Source organism: Tachysurus vachellii, chromosome 10 (genome assembly GCF_030014155.1).
Source record: "Tachysurus vachellii isolate PV-2020 chromosome 10, HZAU_Pvac_v1, whole genome shotgun sequence".
Classification (NCBI taxonomy): Eukaryota; Metazoa; Chordata; class Actinopteri; order Siluriformes; family Bagridae; genus Tachysurus; species Tachysurus vachellii.
In genome coordinates, this window is record NC_083469.1 from 8,079,884 (window position 1) to 8,098,812 (window position 18,929).

At 34.7% G+C, this 18,929-nt stretch overlaps 1 protein-coding gene across 7 annotated transcripts in view; it reads right to left on the reverse strand.

The window, feature by feature from the left end:
• Positions 1-18,484, reverse strand: part of zgc:103755 (uncharacterized protein LOC449988 homolog) — an 80,809-nt gene extending 62,325 nt beyond the window's left edge. For 4 of the 7 annotated variants that reach the window (XM_060879757.1, XM_060879752.1, XM_060879759.1 and 1 more), the window contains exons 1-6: positions 13,128-13,275; positions 12,009-12,155; positions 11,178-11,317; positions 10,890-10,983; positions 8,795-8,956; positions 8,582-8,700 (exon numbers count right to left, since the gene is read on the reverse strand). In XM_060879757.1, the coding sequence (XP_060735740.1) occupies positions 8,582-8,700; positions 8,795-8,956; positions 10,890-10,983; positions 11,178-11,317; positions 12,009-12,155; positions 13,128-13,167 (702 nt within the window). In that variant the 5' untranslated portion in view covers positions 13,168-13,275. Of the gene's footprint in view, positions 1-8,581; positions 8,701-8,794; positions 8,957-10,889; positions 10,984-11,177; positions 11,318-12,008; positions 12,156-13,127; positions 13,276-16,206; positions 16,267-16,704; positions 16,770-18,360 lie in introns of those variants that run through there. The other 3 variants (XM_060879754.1, XM_060879755.1, XM_060879756.1) reach the window with 3 other exon arrangements.
• Between the last annotated feature and the right edge of the window lie 445 nt (positions 18,485-18,929).

An 18,929-nucleotide genomic window follows, 5' to 3' on the forward strand; every position in this document is an offset into this window, starting at 1 on the left:
GCACTGTTTTTAAACAAAAGTTTACTTGATTAGTCTCTCTCTCTCTCTCTCTCTCTCTCTCTCTCTCTCTCTCTCTCTCTCTCTCTCTCTCTCTCCCTCTCTCTTTCTCTTTCTCGCTCTCTCACATGCTCGTAAATGCAGACGAACTCTTTCATCATACCCAGCGGAAACATCACAGTCTCTGAACGGCAAGCCGAGGCAGTTTGATGTTAGGATCAGACCCAAGTTGGACTCGAGTCAGCTACAGTGAGCACATAACATACACAGGCCAGCGACTGAAAATAAATCATTACTGACACTGGGTGCTTATCTCATCCTGGATAGAAATGAAATCAAAGTGAACAGAGCTCCGCTATTTGACTATTTGAGAGTTTAAAATTAAATTTAGATTCACTCGTTATAATGGTTGGCACTCATGTTGTCTATGCTGTTATTATTTATAGTATATATACACTATTCCCCTCTATTGTTATTGTAATGAGCACCGGGCAGCACAAACTGACAGTGTTGTAGGGGCATTAATGCAAAGCAAACCGCAAACTGTGCTCTGGGAAAATCACAGCAGCATCTTCCTAACATACATGTCATTTCATGAAGAATATAATGCCATTTGAACGTGCGAGGGTGGCCATTTGAAAATGTGAAGCAGTTTGAGAAATATCTGCAAATATCTGCAAGTGTGGTTTAGTAAAAATGTCCTCAAAACTCTTCATTAGCAAACAAGCGGTAAAAAAAAAAAAAATCATGCAGGAAAAGTGCACTGTGTAAGAGCATCTTACTTCTGATACTGTTAGGAAAAACTCTGATAAATACCATAAACAAGCCTGACAAAATGCTTCTGATGCTTCTATTATATATTTAATATACAGTATATCAAATATTCATAATATAAAAATTGTCATTATTGATATTTCAGCCAGTATGCAATAATTATTACAATTAGACTTAACAATAAACTGGTCATTATTGATATTTCATTTATTGTGAATTATTATTATTGTTATCATAACCAGCAGCCTTGTCATTATTGATATTTCTGTTCTTATGCATTATAACTATTATCATTAATCATGCCTTGTCATTATTGATATTTCGTTTGCTATTCATTCTTACTATAGTTATTAATAATAACCTCATCATTATTGTGATTCCTGCTAGTATGCGTTATTACAATTATCATTAACAATAAACTGGTCATTAGTGATATTTCATTTATTATGCATTATTACTATTGTTATCATAACCAACAGCCCTGTCATTAGTGATATTTCTGTTATTATGCATCAGTACTATTGTTTTCATTAAGTATGCCTTGTCATTATTGATATTTCGTTTACTATCCATTCTTACTATTGGTATTATTAACAAGCCTTGTCATTATTTATATTGCTTCAAGTATACATTATTACAATTATCATTAACAATAAACTGGTCATTAGTGATATTTCGATTATGGTGCATTATTACTATTGTTATAACAGTATCCTTGTCATTATTGATATTTCTACAATTATTCCTTATTACTATTGCTATTAGTATTACTATTGTCATTAGTGATATTTCTTCAATCACATTAACAATAGCCTTGTCATTAATGATAATAGTAATAATGCATATTTAGTTTTTACATATTTACTATTGTTATTATTAACCATAGCATTAGCATTATTGAATTTTCTGCTGTCGAGTGTTATTACTATTGTTGTCATTACTAACAGACACGTCATTAGTTATATATAAACTTTTATATACTTTTACTATTTACTATAAGATGTACAGTTTTCTACTTTGGTAATTAATAATAATATGACTATTGTTGAATTTTGTCAGGTTAACTCAATCCATGAACTCCACGTCCCAGCAGACACCACAACCTATAAACATGGTGGCTCCAAACGACAATCCCCAGAAAACACACTCTCTGTCACACTCACAGTCACAGTAACACAAAAACTCTTTAAAAGAGACTTATATTCGCAAAGTTCATGCTCAGTTTTGTCTTTATATTGTTCGATTTTCAGGTTTGACCTGCTTCGGTTCTCACAGATTTTACCACTGCCTGCTCTAATTCTGTTTGCTCTTTGCTTTACATTGACTTTCTGACCTGAACCCTACCTTGATGTGTTGAAAATATTGGTCTAAAGTACTTAGAATATGTTTTTGTTCTTAAAGAGTAAGGCTGTAAGGCTGTTTACCTGCATCATTCTTCACCTACATTATATGATAATATATATGCCGATAAAAATGCATTATCATTATTGTTATGACAATAACACTAATAAATGTTATTTATTGTTATTTATACTGGTATTGTTAATGTTAGTTTAGTTATTATTGATATTTATACTATCCTTGTTCTTCTTCTTCTTCTTCTTCTTCTTCTTCTTCTTCTTATTATTATTATTATTATTATTATTAGTAGTAGTAGTAGTAGTAGTAGTAGTAGTTGGCAGATTTGATCAATTTATTTAAAATATTTGGTACTGGCACTTTTAACATTAGTATTGTCATTAATATTTATGGCAGTACTATTTCTTATTATTCAGACTGTTCAAATGTTATTGTTACTGTTTTGCCTATTTTTGATTTATTGGTCGATTGATTGATTGGTTGATTCTATGGCAACAAAGCCAAGCAAAGCCATGCCAAAAAAGCTGCTTGAATTGAACTGCACTATTTACGTTAATGAAAGCCAAAATGAGGTTACAGTAAAAGAATCTCATGTTGGGGCTCTAGGTTTTGAGCTAATTTTCTCATTTAAACTCACCTACACACAGTAGAGAGTTTGAAATTAAACCGTGTCTGATGTTCAGTTCTTAGAGTTCTCTTCTAATAGTATGAAGTGAGAGTGCTCATAACTATTGACTGAGTCATTGTTTCATACTGATGCACTAAACCACAACGTGATGGCCCCATACTTTCTACCAGAGCATAGTGCATTTTTCTACCAGAGCATAGTTCATTTTTAAGACTTCACTGCTCATAAAGTAACGTTGCCACACTGCCCTCAAGTGGTGTGTTATTCAGTGGAAACAAACCGCCTACATATCAAAGACAAAACCCTTTATCTTAATAACAATAACCGAGATAGCAGGACAAATTTGTGTCTTATTTTGTCTCTAATTTTCCTCAGGCAAATGTTAAAGTTTATTTTATTCTAATAACATTTTCTCTGTCTTCTTCACTGACAGCCAACCATTCAAAGACTCTGAATAACCTCCACTGAAAATAATCCTGACAATGAAACCAAAAGCAAGAATTACAGCACACAACATGAGCAGTGATCAAGGTCAGTCTTCATGAATATGCAGTATTCTTATCCCTTGTTTTTTTTTTCTCTCCTTCTTTCTCCAGTATTATTCCTCCTCCATCGTTTTACTAAATGCACTATTCACCGCTGTCCCACTCACCAGGACATATGGGCTCTGATTCACCGCCAACTCTGTCTGTGCTGTGCAACAGGCATGGAACCACACAGTGTATCATATCAGAGAGCTACATGAATGATTTCATGAATAATGCATTATACAGCAGTAAAAATGTAAACTATCTGACTGAAATGCTTTCCATTCGCTCTGTATTATAAACCAGACAAAGCTTATAATCACACTTTTAAAGTTTTAGAGTCAATGACATAAAATAGATTAGAGGATCAAATTTATTAAAAAGATGAATTAACAGATAATTAGCATAACATTTAGTATCATGTTGAGCCCAGGGTTGGGTGACATAATGATAAATTAGGTCAGAAGAATGCTTGTCTGGGATATCATTATTGTTGTTTGTTGTTGTTGTTGGTGGTGGTGGTGGTATTATTATAGACTAAATAGCATAAAATAAATCTTCACACATAATTATTCAAATTGTAATGATTTTTTTTTTACAGAATTTTGTTGGAAATATGTGTTAATTTAAAAAAAAAAATTAAATCGAAAGAAATGTACTAAAACATTGCAGTTCATTTATTTATTTATTTATTTATTTATTTATTTATTTTTACAATATAATATAAACTAACTGGGAGCAGCGCAAAATGCTTTTCTGAGATATCATGGATACTGTGATCTTATATTTGATCACTAAAAACAAAACTTTAAATTGTTTTATGTTTTTACCGATTTTTTGTTGTTGTTGTTGTTGTCATATACTTGCTGCAACTCTCAACAAGAGACACAAAGTTTTTCAGCCCAGACTAAGTTTTACACTTTCTGTTGGTGCACTTCTACTTCAATGTGCTGTTAGATGAGTTGAACCAAGTTCTATTTTCTAAGCTGACTAATAATTCATATTGTCTTCGGGGTATGTAAACTTTTACAATTAATAAATGAAGAAGGATAAAATAATAATAAAAGAATGTGTGTGTGTGAGAGAGAGAAAGTGATAGTGAGACTGTGAGATAGTGAGACTGGCACTACATGAGGAAGAGACACTGAGTCTTCATCCCCATACAGTAGAGTATACAGTATATATATATATATATATATATATATATATATATATATATATATATATATATATACACACACACTTCTTTGGATTGTTTGTCTGATAAGTGTTTGTACAAATGCATGTATATATGTAATTTATTTATTTATTTATTTTTCCTTTAAATGTGATTTAAAAAATACACAAATGTATAATAGTCTATGTGTAGCATATAGAATGAATCTATACCTAGAATATTACCTTTGGCAACACTGTCCTATAACAATCATGCTAATAAAATAAATTTGAATTTGAATATGAATGAGAGAGAGAGAGAGAGAGAGAGAGGGAGAAAACAGTTTTTCCTAATTTCTAAATCAGAGATGAGTAAAAGAGATAAATTAGCGATAATTAAGAGATCAATAAAACAACAATTATTATTACAGTACACTGCAGTTACTTGCCGGAATTTTCTATGCAACGAGTCTCATATGCAACAAATCTTCTATACATAGGTCTATGAAACTTAAATGAGAATGGATGATGGTTTTGTTTCGCACGTTCATACCATCAGAATGAAGGACTTCTCCTCTCCAGTGGCAAGACACTTCAACAGCAATTGACATTAAATTAATTGCAATGCTAGTTGTTGTTATGGAAGCAATGATGTGAGAAAAGTCAAAGTAAAAAGAGCTCATTTACACACAGAACTATGGAATGAATGACATGTTTTGACAATCGCTGCTACATAAATTAGTTTAATATAATCAACTGGTTTCACTTCCTACAGCTTCACAAGCACAACGTTTGCAATAAGACATCTGGTGTGATTGGTGCATGAGATGTGGGCTAACTCGAAGTTATTTTTACCCAAGTGTTTTATTCCCTGAAATGTCTACAAAGCCAGTGATTTCCACTTATCACTTACATTATAGCAGCTATAGCACATTATGTTATAGCACATTATGTTTTTCCCTCTCTCTCAAAGTTAATTATCTCTACCAACAAACTGAAAAGTTCGTCCTGAAGACTTTCCTATGCCTGTTCCACATTTATGAAAGGAAAAAAAAAATCATAAAAGTATAAAAAATTGTCTCTAATCAACTATGACTGATTTGTTTTGTGCGGTGTCTGCCATTTAAGCGCCAGAGCAAGTCGATACTCCGACATTATAGTACAAGTGCATTACCCTAAAGCACGTGCTTTGGCTTTTCAGATGGAATTACAACAATTAATCAACACAACCTGTCCAATCAGATTTAGAAATTCATTAATGTTGTGGTATATATTGTATATTATTATTATTGTTATTACTGCACAATAAAACAGCCGCTAAAATTAGTTGCGATGGATCTGAACAGTAAGATGTTATGCAGCGCCACTCATGACTTTTTAAAGCCAGCTCTGCCAAATGATCCTGATGGTCAATCAGATAGAAGGTCAGAAGCCTCAGGACACAAAGTAATTTAATAAGGAGCTGTGTGGGTGTGTGTGATTGTGTGTGTGTGTCTGTCGAAAATGCTGCATTTTTCATAAGGGTAAACAATATCAATAATTACCGTTCAGAAAGTGTGGAAGCTGCTGTTTGAGCAGTTCAGGACTTCTGGCTGTAATGCCTTTTGAGTGTAAAATAAGTCTAGGAAAAGAAATGAGCATGGCTAATTTAACTTCATGCCCCTGGGAGTTGGCTGAAAGAGAGAAATAAAAGCCAGTCACGCATCTCTGTGTGTGTGTGTGTGTGTATAAATGAAGCTACATCCTATAAGGCTCTTTCATTCCATCCAAAAAAAAAGAAAAGAAAAGAAAAGAAAAATATATATATATATATAACAACACTTGACTCATGGTACTGACTAAAATGGTGCCAATACATTTACACACATATATTGAACAGATTTTTGATTTTTTTTTTTTTTTTTTTGTTAAATAAAACTGTATTGTGTTAAAAATTATTTGGTATTTTAGTCGATTTCTTGAACAAAAGATCAAACAATGAAGACACCTTTTCACAGCCCACTTTGTTCATTTTTACAAAGTGTGTTAATATTAGTGGAAGTGACTACAGCTATGTAGATAATCCATCAAGCATTAAAATACAAATAATGTGGTGAAATCATAAACTCATCGTATTCTTGGAGTGTCTGGAATCCAGCTCTACACAGACACAGCCCCATTATTCAAGCACAATTAATCTTAGACATTCACTATGCCAAGTTGTCTGGTACATGCAGTACTTCTACTTATCTATATTTAATCTGTGCATTATGTACAGCGAATACAGCCGAAATACATCTTTACTTCATGTGGTGAGCTGCCAAATCATACTTGGCACACATATTAAACTGCGTGACCACTTGGGTAAGGAAAAATGATATTAAATTTCATTAATATAAAATGTTAACCCGTATTTTAGATCTAATTCCGAGGGCAAAAGAACATGCTGTGTTTTAATCAACCATTGTGCAGATATTCTGAGCATGAGTGCCATGTAACTAATATGACACTTTCTAACAATACGCATGCTGTTACAGGATGAGAATTATTTTATTCTTATTCTTATAATTCTCTTAATAGAATCTATGTATATACATATATTTTCTATGGTTATAAAAAATGTACAGTATAGACAATTGTAATATACAGTACTTACTAGTAAAGACATCTGTAAAGAACTTAACTGCACCTTTGTATATTATTCAGATTTGTATCATTTTACCCTTTTATTAGTAATTCATAGATTTTATTTATCTATGTATTATTTTACTCAATTTTTTTGTATTTATGTATACACTATGTTGTAGTAGAGCTCCTGTAAACACAAAAGATTCTTTGTGTGTGCGCACACTTGGCGAATAAAGCTGATTCTGATTCTGATAATCAACAACGGAACGGTGCGCCGATCGTCGACTCGACTAGTGTATACTTAACACAATAACACGATTTCTGAAGTGTTCTGCACAGTTAACACCACTGTAATTTGCCATCACCATCAAATTTCATTACCTACGCTGATTGTGCATCCTTCATAGTATATTGCGCAACACGGTGTGGGTCACTGATCATTCTTACACACACCGCCACTTTATTTATGTCTGTTATACATTGATTTTACACAGACTACAAAAACAGCTTATCGTACGTCTAACATCGTTTCAAACTGACAAGCTGTGAAAGCTTTCCGTACAAATTAACTTCATGAAATATCGGTCTCAATCTCTAAGTAAGTTGAAGAGTTATAAATATTTTTTTTCATTCTTACTTACACAGTGTCATCATTCTTACTTACAAATTTCTCCTTGGGAAAGGCCCTTCTACTATTGTTTTTTTATTCTATTCTATTTAACTTTGTTCTAAAATAATCTAAAGTGTTTAAGGTCTCTAATGGTTAAATAGATGAGTTCAAGGCAAAACTTAATCATTTTGAATTCATGAGCCTACCTTGCATTACTGCCCATATAAAATGGCATATATATTCATAATGAAGGGCGCTCATTTTGGTCCAGCGGCCAAAAAATCTCTGCCCACAAACCCTGGCTAATAGAGTCAAACTAGACTATTTAGCGATTTAGCTGTAATAAGCTTGTTTGCTAGCTTAAATACAGATCATTTAACTTAGCTGCTAGAAAGCAAATGTTAACACCAAAAACATTTAAAAATCAGTTTAGGATTCATTAACATATCCGTCATGAATGCCTTCACTTTTTTCCAAGTTTTTTTAGGTATAAATTTGGCCATACAAATGATTCATCTTAAACATATTGTCGGATTTTATTTCACCGTTAATGACCGTTAATCTTCATTTACTCTGACAGAAAGTGAAGCCATGCCTTTCAAGCATGAAACCGGGATGAGACAAGAGATTACTAATGTGAGATGGAAAAAAGGTGGTGGGGCGTCCATGGTGTCAGTTAATATTTGACAGCTCCAAATAGCTATCCAACTGTGAATCGTTTCAAATTCACAGTATACAAAATGTCAACTATCAGTACTCATCACTGATGACTGCCGCTGTTTACTTTTTAAATATGGATCTCAAATCCTAATTTATGAACATATGGATGGAAACCGCACTTCCCTATTTCCCTATAAGGCTTCCGTATTAATGATAAATGCATTTGCAGCTCCTTTCACACTACATTTTTGTAGCGGTGCGTACCCTGAATGCAGGATTAGCTCCGAGCTCCAACAGACAGCGGACTGCAGTGGTACAGAGGTTAGCAGCAGCGATGTGCAGGGCAGTGCCGAAGTCAAAATCACTGCAGGTGGCGTCCACTTCTGAAACAAAGTACACACAGAAGTATTGCCTCATTGTGAATCTGTTTGAGTATACTTGGCATCAGAACCGAGTTGCTCCTCCACACTGGCTCACCTCCCGGCTGTGACGCCTGCAGCACCACACGGATGAGGTGAGGAACATCGAAGTAGGCAGCATAATGAAGGGCGCTCATGTTGGTCCAGCGGCTGCGCAGAGATGGGTCTGCTCCCAGAGATAAGAGCTTCCGGGCAAAACTCGCTGCTTTCTCTGCGTCACCTAGAAGACACACAACATGAAATTCGAAGCAATTTAACCTTCGTGTTAAGTTCTTTAGCAAGAAATCTCACATTATTACAATACAAATTTACCTCAGAATAGCCAATATTATTTTGGATTTTTACTGTCAACGCTAACCTTAATCCTTATCCTTAACACTAACTGTCATTGATATTAACTAGAATACTAGAAATACACACACAAATCGGCTTCCCATACTCTCAAACCTTTGTACCAACAGCATCCAAGATTAGAGTCTGAACATTTGGCTAGTTTGCTTTCACAAATCTGAGTAATGGAGCAAGAACCTTGTAACAATATATTTATGACAAATCACGCAATTTCACAAAGTAACTCTAATAATAAACAATAATACTAATAACTGTCACAAATGCTATACTAATGTAGTATTAGTTAGCTAGTAGTCAGTTAGCTACTGTAAGTAACTAAGGTTTATGGATTGAATGAGGAGAGAATTTCAGAGTAAGTATATTTATGTAAATATTCTGTGTTAGCCGAGTGAGCTGCTTAGCTGAGTGGCTGAATACGCAAATCAGAAAAGCTGGGTCTCTTCTAGGATGCAAACTGGACACCCTGGAGGTGTTGGCGCAAAGGTAGATGTTGGACAAAACAGTAAGGTTTGTGGACAATAGCGAACAACCCCCTTTAAGCCATAATGACCACAGTGGAGCTTCTGCTCGCAGAAAGATAGAAGTCATTCTTGTCGCAACACATTTTTACATAGAATCACTGCATGTTTCATTCTGTTACTATAGAAACATTACCGGATTAGAACAAGTCAATAATAAAAAACAATGATTTGTAACTGAAACTAATGTCAAATTAATCAAGATCTTCTAACCAATCAGAATTGAGATGTCACTGTGCTGTAACGATAATGATACATCAGTCAATGCCGGTCCACCAACTTGATTTGTCAAGCAGCATTCCAAAAGAGATTATAATAAGTATAACCCCACTGGGATGTTGCACGCTGGTCATCTGTGTTTGTCAAAAATTCCACTTCCAGGTTCAATCCGGTTATTACATCAGCAAACATGGCAAACAATATATTGTTTTACTTTTGTCTTAGGCTGCATCTGAATATCCCAAACCTACTATACAGACAGCGAAATGCAATATAGCAGAGAAGTAGTATGTCACAAATTATCTGTACTTATAAAATGGTACACTAGGAATTCCCGGATGAACTACGGCTTTTAGCAACATTCTGAGGGTCGGCACTATACATACAGGAAAAAACAATTGTGGGGTTTCTTTTTTGTTTGTTTTTTAAAAACAACTGTTTTTGTGGTTATTATTACATCGTAGGTCACATGACAATGCCAACATAACGGATGTATGTAGTAGGTCCGGATTGCATTCATTCTACCAGCAGGTACTGAATTGAATGCAGTAGGTACCAACAGAGTATGTGATTCTGGATGCAGATTTACTAAATAAAAGCACCTGTAGCTTGTTTGAGATCTAGATCCACTAACGGAGCAAGAATAAAAATGAACATAAAAATAAAACATTTGCCCGTACTACATCTGAAATGTCACTTACCCAACATTAGCTTCTTGCTAATAAAAGTGTTGTAAAAAAGCAATACTACATTTAGAACATAAATGAAGACTTATAAACCGACATCTCATTTGTGTTTGCCTAGAACATAATACCAGCTAGTAGCAGTTAACTAACCAGCTAGCTTTACAAATGATAAAACGACATTAGGACATTTTTTCTCATCCAAGACTACAAGTATAAACTTATTATGAGCTTATTATAGTAGTTTCTCGGTCATAAACATATACTGCTTTATATCCTATTGTATACCATATATATTTAACGTTAAATGCCTTATGGTTTCATATAAAATTTGTAACAACAGAGTTTTCAGAGACTTTTGGTGTGCACCTGCATGTCTCACCTATGCCTGGTGCGCCAGCTTTGCAGCAGTAATGCAGCAGGCTCATGTCGGTAAGACCATCTCTGTCATTGACACCGCACCCTCTCTTCAGAATCTAAAACACGAAGCACAAACAGACGTCTAATGTTACAAGCCAGGCCCAACCAGGAAGATATGATAAACCACACACACACACACACACACATGCATGCATGCACCACACACAGAGAGAGCAAAGGATCACTTCTCAACAGAATCTTGGCTAGTCGTGTGTATGTTTTTCGACAGCTGCAAAATCCAAACACTGACCTCGTTACCGATGAGTTCAATGTTCTTCTGCACTTGAGGGACCCACTGTCTGAGCACCGCAAACAGCTCAGGCACTGTGGTACAGGGATCTAACAGCACCAACCTACACTGGGGATCACTGGGGTCAAAGAAAGAGAAGTCTGCAAAACAAACACATCCAAATTAATGCCTAGTGCAGATCTTAAACTCTCATGTTTAAAGAAGACGAAAAAAACAAATCAATAAGTACGGTTCATATCAAATCGTAATCGAATGTGGAGACTGCAGAGAAGCTTGCTGATCCATATTTATTGAAACAACTAATTTGAACTGAATTTTACTGAGCGCTTCAATTAAATAAGCATGATTTCATGAATGGAACTTTCAAATTTCTTTTGGCAGGCAGATAATCAGCAATAAGCCATAAATAGTACTTCTTTAAACACACACACACAGAAATAAATTCCTTATAACTAAAATCTTCTTGAGTGGCAGATATCCCCCATCTTGAAGACTTTTACAAAGTGCTAATACTGGAGATGCTTTCTATAAACAGTACACAAAATGTCTCATTATGTTAAGATAGAAATGATTATACATTGTTTATTATAAGGCATTGTTAATACATTGCATCTGCCAAAACGAGTGCATTGTTATTGTTACTCTATCTATCTATCTATCTATCTATCTATCTATCTATCTATCTATCTGTATAAATTCTATATGTCTATATACATATATATATATATATACACACACACACACACACAAATATATATATATATATATATATATATATATTTAGTTTTTTTCAATGTATTTATTTATTTATTTTTATGCTGCAGGTCTTACCGGAGTCGGAGGGCATGGGGACGGATGCCACCTGATGAATAACAGGGCGAGCAGGAACGTGGGAATGAACACTGGACTGGTCCAGGACTGCGTCTTCTGCTGAGGGCTCCTTCAGCACTTCCTCTTTAGTCATCTCCTCCTTCAGATCTGAACACAGAGCAAACATGGACCTCAAGGTTCAAGGTTCTTTACTGTCCATGCCACCATATGTGCAGACATACAGTATGGATGAAACGAATTACCGTTTCTCTTTCTTTTATCAAGTGTTTACATTGGCAAGACAATATAGAGAGTTTATATGATAATATTAACTCTTATAGCTATATAGTGCAACATAGAAACTGATTGTATGCATGTAACAGCAGTATACTTCTAATAAACAGAATGTTTACATATATTTGCATGAATATTTCCACCTTACAAATTTTCTCATTCAGATTTATGAGATAAACATCCTGAGTTCTGATTATGAAGGCATTTGTAAGGTGCAAGACATATAGCATCAGTATGACAGTACTGCAAAAATACTGTAATGTATAAAGAATTTAATGGACAAAAGAAATTTAATTGTAAATACAGATTACAGTGTGGGCTAAAACAAACAAACAAACAAATATTCCATGGCTTCATTATTGATTATATAGATCTGAAGTGAAAATTAAGTACAGAAATCTACAACACCTCTCTGTTCTTTTTTATTCTTAAACATTTTTATGTTGTATTCAAATATCGTGCTGATTTTGCCAGCTTTATTGGTCAGAAAGTTTTGGGGGAATTAATGTGGAGTTGATGGCTCAGGATTATTGACCCCAAAGTTTTTTTCCATCGGTGTTCAGAGGAGAGAGAAAAAAAATTATATAAAAAAAATTTATATATTAAACAAGCCATAAAATTCAACTGACCAGACAAAAGGCTGAGAAATAAAATAACTACATTTTAATGTTTGAGATTTCCCACTCTGTAATATAGACTTTTCCCCAGAAACAACTCTTGATACAACTTTGGAAAACAAGTTATATAATCCTGAGGCTGCAACTCCACATTAATTCCCCCAAACCTTCCTGACTAACAACATTGACAAAATCAATACCACTAACCCCAAACACTCCTATGACTCACCAATCCCATACTCAGACCTCCTGCCTTTAGGTTCCTCCATAGAGATAAAGCGAACTCACTGCAGTCGAGTTTGCCGGAGTGTAAAACGTGTCAGAGTGAATAAGCTGACCCGTCCGATCTCCCCAGCGTCTTCCATTAACACACTGCGATCAGTCACGACCCCTGAGCTATTTATGGCTCACTCTTGCATTATTCCCCTTACTACAACACATTTGACTTACCACCTATAAACTTAAGTTACAAGTCTGACTCAGTTACACAACCAACTGCACGCTTCAAAGCAAATACTGTATTATGAAATTATGTCATGAAAATAGGCTTGTGTAAGGTAACAGTATTACTGTTTTGACATGTGATGTAGTGATGTTGACCAGAATATTATTAAATTACTGAGTCGGTCCTGCTAAGCTTCATACGCTATGCATAGGACTTTCGTATAAAATGTCACACTAACAAAACAGGAGATGAGGAAATCAACATGTGAATCCGGAACGAACTTTTCACCTCACGAATACAAAGGAATTTCCAGGAAGCCGTGTCGCTTTCCTCTATCTTATGCAAATCTGCATTCTGTCATGGGAAATAAAGTCTATCATGGTATGTTAACATTAGACAAGTATATATTTAACATTACTATAATAGTTAGAAATAACGTTGACATTTTTTGTTGAAATTTTGCAAAATGGCTTTTTATATAAATAAAAAGACAATTAAAATAAAATGAATCAATAAAGAAATAAATCATTTTAAAAAAATCAAAAATTAATAATTTTTCAAAGTAATAACTCTGAAATGTGCACTCCTCAAATGAAGTTGTTTGCATGAACACAAACCTAGTTTCTATCTCAAAATAATAAAATGCAAACTAGAGAACATGCACGCCTGCTCTAATTATAGAAAGAAATTCAAGCTGAACCTTATTATGTTCAATTGACACAGTATATGAACAAGCTGAAATTTACCACAAAAATCTCAACAATGTATTAACAGCTAAAAAAAAAAAAAAAAAAACAGAAAAACTTTCTTGTTCCAAGCTAGGGTTGTCACGTTAAAATTCCAGTTTCTTTATTTTAGAATAACAACAAAAAAGGTGGGGAATAACGCACGACAGGGTGTTGTTGTCATGATGTTATAGAAACATAATATCCGAGGTGTGGTGTGATGTAGCCTGCTTCAAGGTACTGTTACCTCCCTGAAGATGTGTTATAACAGCTTTAAAAAAGTAATTCCATCGGCAACCGCTTTTTATTCTGTTTGAAGTGAATAATACAAAAATACGGTATGTTACTGAAAGAAAAAAACCCTTCAACACCATCCCATGAATTAGGTACAGAATCTAAATGTTTAACTCCAATCTCGGTTTTAAACATCTATGTTTGGATATATGTTTGTAAAATTTGGCTTTATAAAAAATTGACAATACTTTACTGTGAATTTTTAAACAAATATGTGTAAAGTGAATAAAGATCCTGACCCACAACATGCAGCCGATTAAAAAAGCCAAGCAGTTTGAAGGTTTGATAAAAAGGATCGTCCTTGTGGTTATCTTAGACTAAACATAGTTGTTGTTGACAGTCAATACGACAGACAAAACAAAATGTCATGCAGTGTCTCTTAGCAATAAATTAGCTTTCTGTGTGGAATACAGTATTTAAATGTACCAGTACTGACTAAAAGATGGGAATGAGCACCCGGTTTTAACAAAGGACACATCACTCATATCTGCCAGTGTGACTTTTTGAGAGAACAATGAGAATAACAATTACTGAACACACACAAAGCAAGCAATGTATCTTGAGTTTTTAGATCTGTTTTAAATGCTCACATTTACACCTTTGCACCATCAAAGCACCACAGTTTCAAACCCCACAATGTCACCCAAAGTGCTCTCTTGGCGATGGACCACAGATTTCTAGGGTAACATTTAGGTAAGGATTTCAGAAGATGCATAAACAGGTTCTAATCAGGTTCTTTAAAATGGTATTCAGCTTGTAAACATTTTAGTTTGAAGTTGGTACTGCTCCCATCATGACAATATTTCATTTCCCAGCACAATGTTTACATTTCTTTTTGAATTTATTTAAGAATTACATGTGATGATCTATTCATATACAATTAAGGGGCCAAGCATGCTAAAGTTGTTGAATTTGGCACAGTGATTGGAGAATGTCTAAGGCACATTACGACAAAGCTTTGGTCTAATACTGCCAACGCTCTAGCGCCACAATTAAGTCAAATTTGAGCTTTATTTGGAAGTATTTTGGAAGTTTTTGGCCATAACTTTTGAACCATGTACAGACATTTCTGAATTTCAACAGCTGAGATAATAAATAATGATTTTCCACCATCTTGAATTCTGACTGCATTTTCTAGCTAGCATAATTTCATCCACAAATCATGTCCGATCAACACCAAATTTGGCACGTTATCTTCAGACAAAAGATTTTCAGTACTCCAAATTGTTTGCCTGGAAAATGCCAGAGAATAATGACAGCAAAGCCATCATTCAGGCAGGGAGGCTGTATCTTAGCATCGACTTTGTTTTCCTGACACAAAAAATTTATACAAAAAAGTTTATAAAAAAAACGTTTATACAACATTTTTCTAGCAAGCACCACTGACTAACATCTTAAAATGCTTACAGTTCAGACTAACATTATTGGTATTCCTCCTTTATATTTTGTCCAAACTTCATGAGATTTGGCTCATGTCATCTTGACATCGTCTAAACATCAAAGTACCAACAGAGAACATGACAGGTCACAGCAATAGCATCAGCTACGTCAGGAAATGACACCCCACCGCCCATTCATCTTGACCTTTTCTCTTACAGTCAGAGAATTCAACCACTGACTGTGGTCAAATCATACTCATGATAAGTGAATCAACATATAACCTTTGAATCTCTGCATCGATTATTGCTCTGGTTTCATCTCATGAAAGTCCTGTGATTACCTGGCCCTGGAAAATGTTTCTAACAGCTTTAATTATATTTAATGTTGTGGAAAATCAGAGACACAAGTTATCTAGTTCCTGTTATCACTTATCTTATAACAGCTATACGCAGTCGCTTACTCACCAGTGTCACTTCTTTTCTCATTTTTGAAGTACAACCAGAAAACCAGGAGAGCGTATCACGCTATAGAAAAAAAGCAAAGAACAAAGGTCCTTCGTGAATTTTTGGTGACAAAAAAACAAAACTTAAATGCACAGCTTTATGTCTGACTGTTACACAGAATTAGCAGTGGAGACTCATTTAAAATGATGTCAAACAAATAAATTTTTTTTCTATTCTAAACTAGGCTAAATGCACCTGTGAGTTGAATTTCAGCCAACACTAATGCCAGAACTGCTGTTACATTAAATTAATCACCCTTCTTACTAAAACGATTTGAGAATTTACCAGTGCTGTGGTATAAATAGATTTTAATATTGATCTAAAAAGTCTTCATCTGGTGGCTTGTTTGGCGATGTGCCTAGAGGCAGAAAATGTTCCAGAAAACACAGAGAACAGATGTACTAATGAAACACAGCTACTATATGTCTTAACGTGGTTAAATATCTGAGACTCACATACCGTGAACAGCTCTTCATCACAGTAATACTGGACATAACATCTGTTTATTTACCAAGCCACTGGACCTGAGAAGCAAAGGCATGACATATGAAGATAATTATCCCGTTATATTAATGTGTTGTTATTATTTATCAGTTTATTGGTTCTGTTGTGAAGATGATTATTCTTTGAAACACATAATACATCATCTCAATCTAGTGCATCCAATGATTTAGCGGAACAAGTGCATGCAGAAATGCACATGTATTAAGCTTGGGATCTAGCTTGGGCTTGTCGATCACCATGACTATGATAATATATTACTGTTAAAATGTCTACTTCAGTTCCATCCAAAATTTATTTTATAATCAGATTCTCAGATAAGTGAGTTGAGCACATCTCGATTTAGAGCCTGATGCAGCAGTGCTTTAGTCTGCCTAGTTCTCTCACCTCCACAACTGTATATTCTTCATAAAACTGTAAGCTTCAAAGCTTCGATTTGCATGCCAATACCACCGTCTACACTATCGTGCATGTCGGCCCATACAGTATGTCACTAATCCGAGTTGAGTCTCTGTCTTACCTCAGTGCAGCTGGGATTTATTTCCAAAATGTTCAGTGTCCACTGTTTCTATGACGGATTTCTTATTAATATGACATCGAATTCCACATCGCTGGAAAACGGTTAATGAGAAATTGTGCACTTGCAGTTTTTTTTTTCTTGGAGATAATGGCAAAACATGAATTTTAGTCTGTGTGTGTTGTTGAGATCACTGAAATTAAATAGCACTGAACTACGACAGTCGTTTTCCTTTGTGACATCATGTGGCACGCAACCATGAACTTACATTTACTGTACATTTCCGGTATTTGGCAGACGCCCTTGTCCAGAGTAACTTACATTATCTCAACACTTACATTATACAACTGAGCAATTGAGGGTTGAGGGCCTTACTCAGGAGCCCAACAGTGGCAACTTGGTGGATCTGGTGTTTGAACTCACAACCTTCCAATTCGTAGTCTGACACCTTAACCACTAGTCTACCACATGTCCCTCAAGAACAACAAATATACTGAAATAAAGGCAAGATCTTGATTTCTAATCACATTATATATATATATATATATATATATATATATATATATATATATATATATATATATATATACACACACACACACAGATTACGTACACACACATATATATATATATATCACTAATCCATTATTTATATATATATATATATATATATATATATATACAATATATATATATACTAATCCATATATATATATATATATATATAACATATATAAACATATTTAATGTGTTCCAGGGTGGATGTTCCCTTTAACTGCACATTACATGATGCATGCATTAGATGATGCTGATGCCCTCACCAGGGCCTATAATGCACAGGGATCATTAGTAAAAACATTAGACTGCATATCAGACACACACAAAGACGTGATCCTGCTGAAGCACTTGCTCTTTGAACCAGGACACGTTGTTATTTTAGGACGCAGTGCAGTTTGACACCAAAAGCACCTGCAGCATCGCTTTAATATTTAACCAGCTGACTGAAGCGGTAACCAATAGCAACCAGCAGCATCTTAACGCTAGCTAACGAGCTTCACATCTAACAGCGACCTCGGTGCGAGAAAAGCGCCAAATACCTGCGTGTTTATACGGAGGAAACGAGCGGCTTTGCTCGTTAAGACTCCAGCGCTCTAATGTTCATAATAAGGATCTCATTTTCCTTTCCTCCTCCATACTGCAGCGGCTTGTTCATATCCACTTCCGCATATGATGACGCAAACAATACGACCGCGTCAATCCCGCCCACAATAAGGTTGCCAGATCCTTCTGCTTAATGCTGGTTTTGACCTAATGTGATGGCCAGTGCAGATTTTGTTTGCTAATATGGATTTAGCCTAAATACAAATTTTTCTCAACTTCATGAAACATTTTCTTGTCTCTTTTTTTAGTGTTTAGAATATTTGTACATTAATTCCAGCTCTTATTTTTTAAGTAAAAAAAAAGATAACATGATGTTTTCATTTAATTCATGTTTTGACAAGAAGGTAGTCAGTTATTTAGATTTTTTTTATTATTATTATTATTATTAATTTAGATAGATGAATTAGCTTTTTATATCATTATTCTTCACTTATTTCCCCAACAGCTGATTCTCAAAGCTACATCACCCACCTGTTAGAACTAAACCAAGTTTACAGAAGCTTGG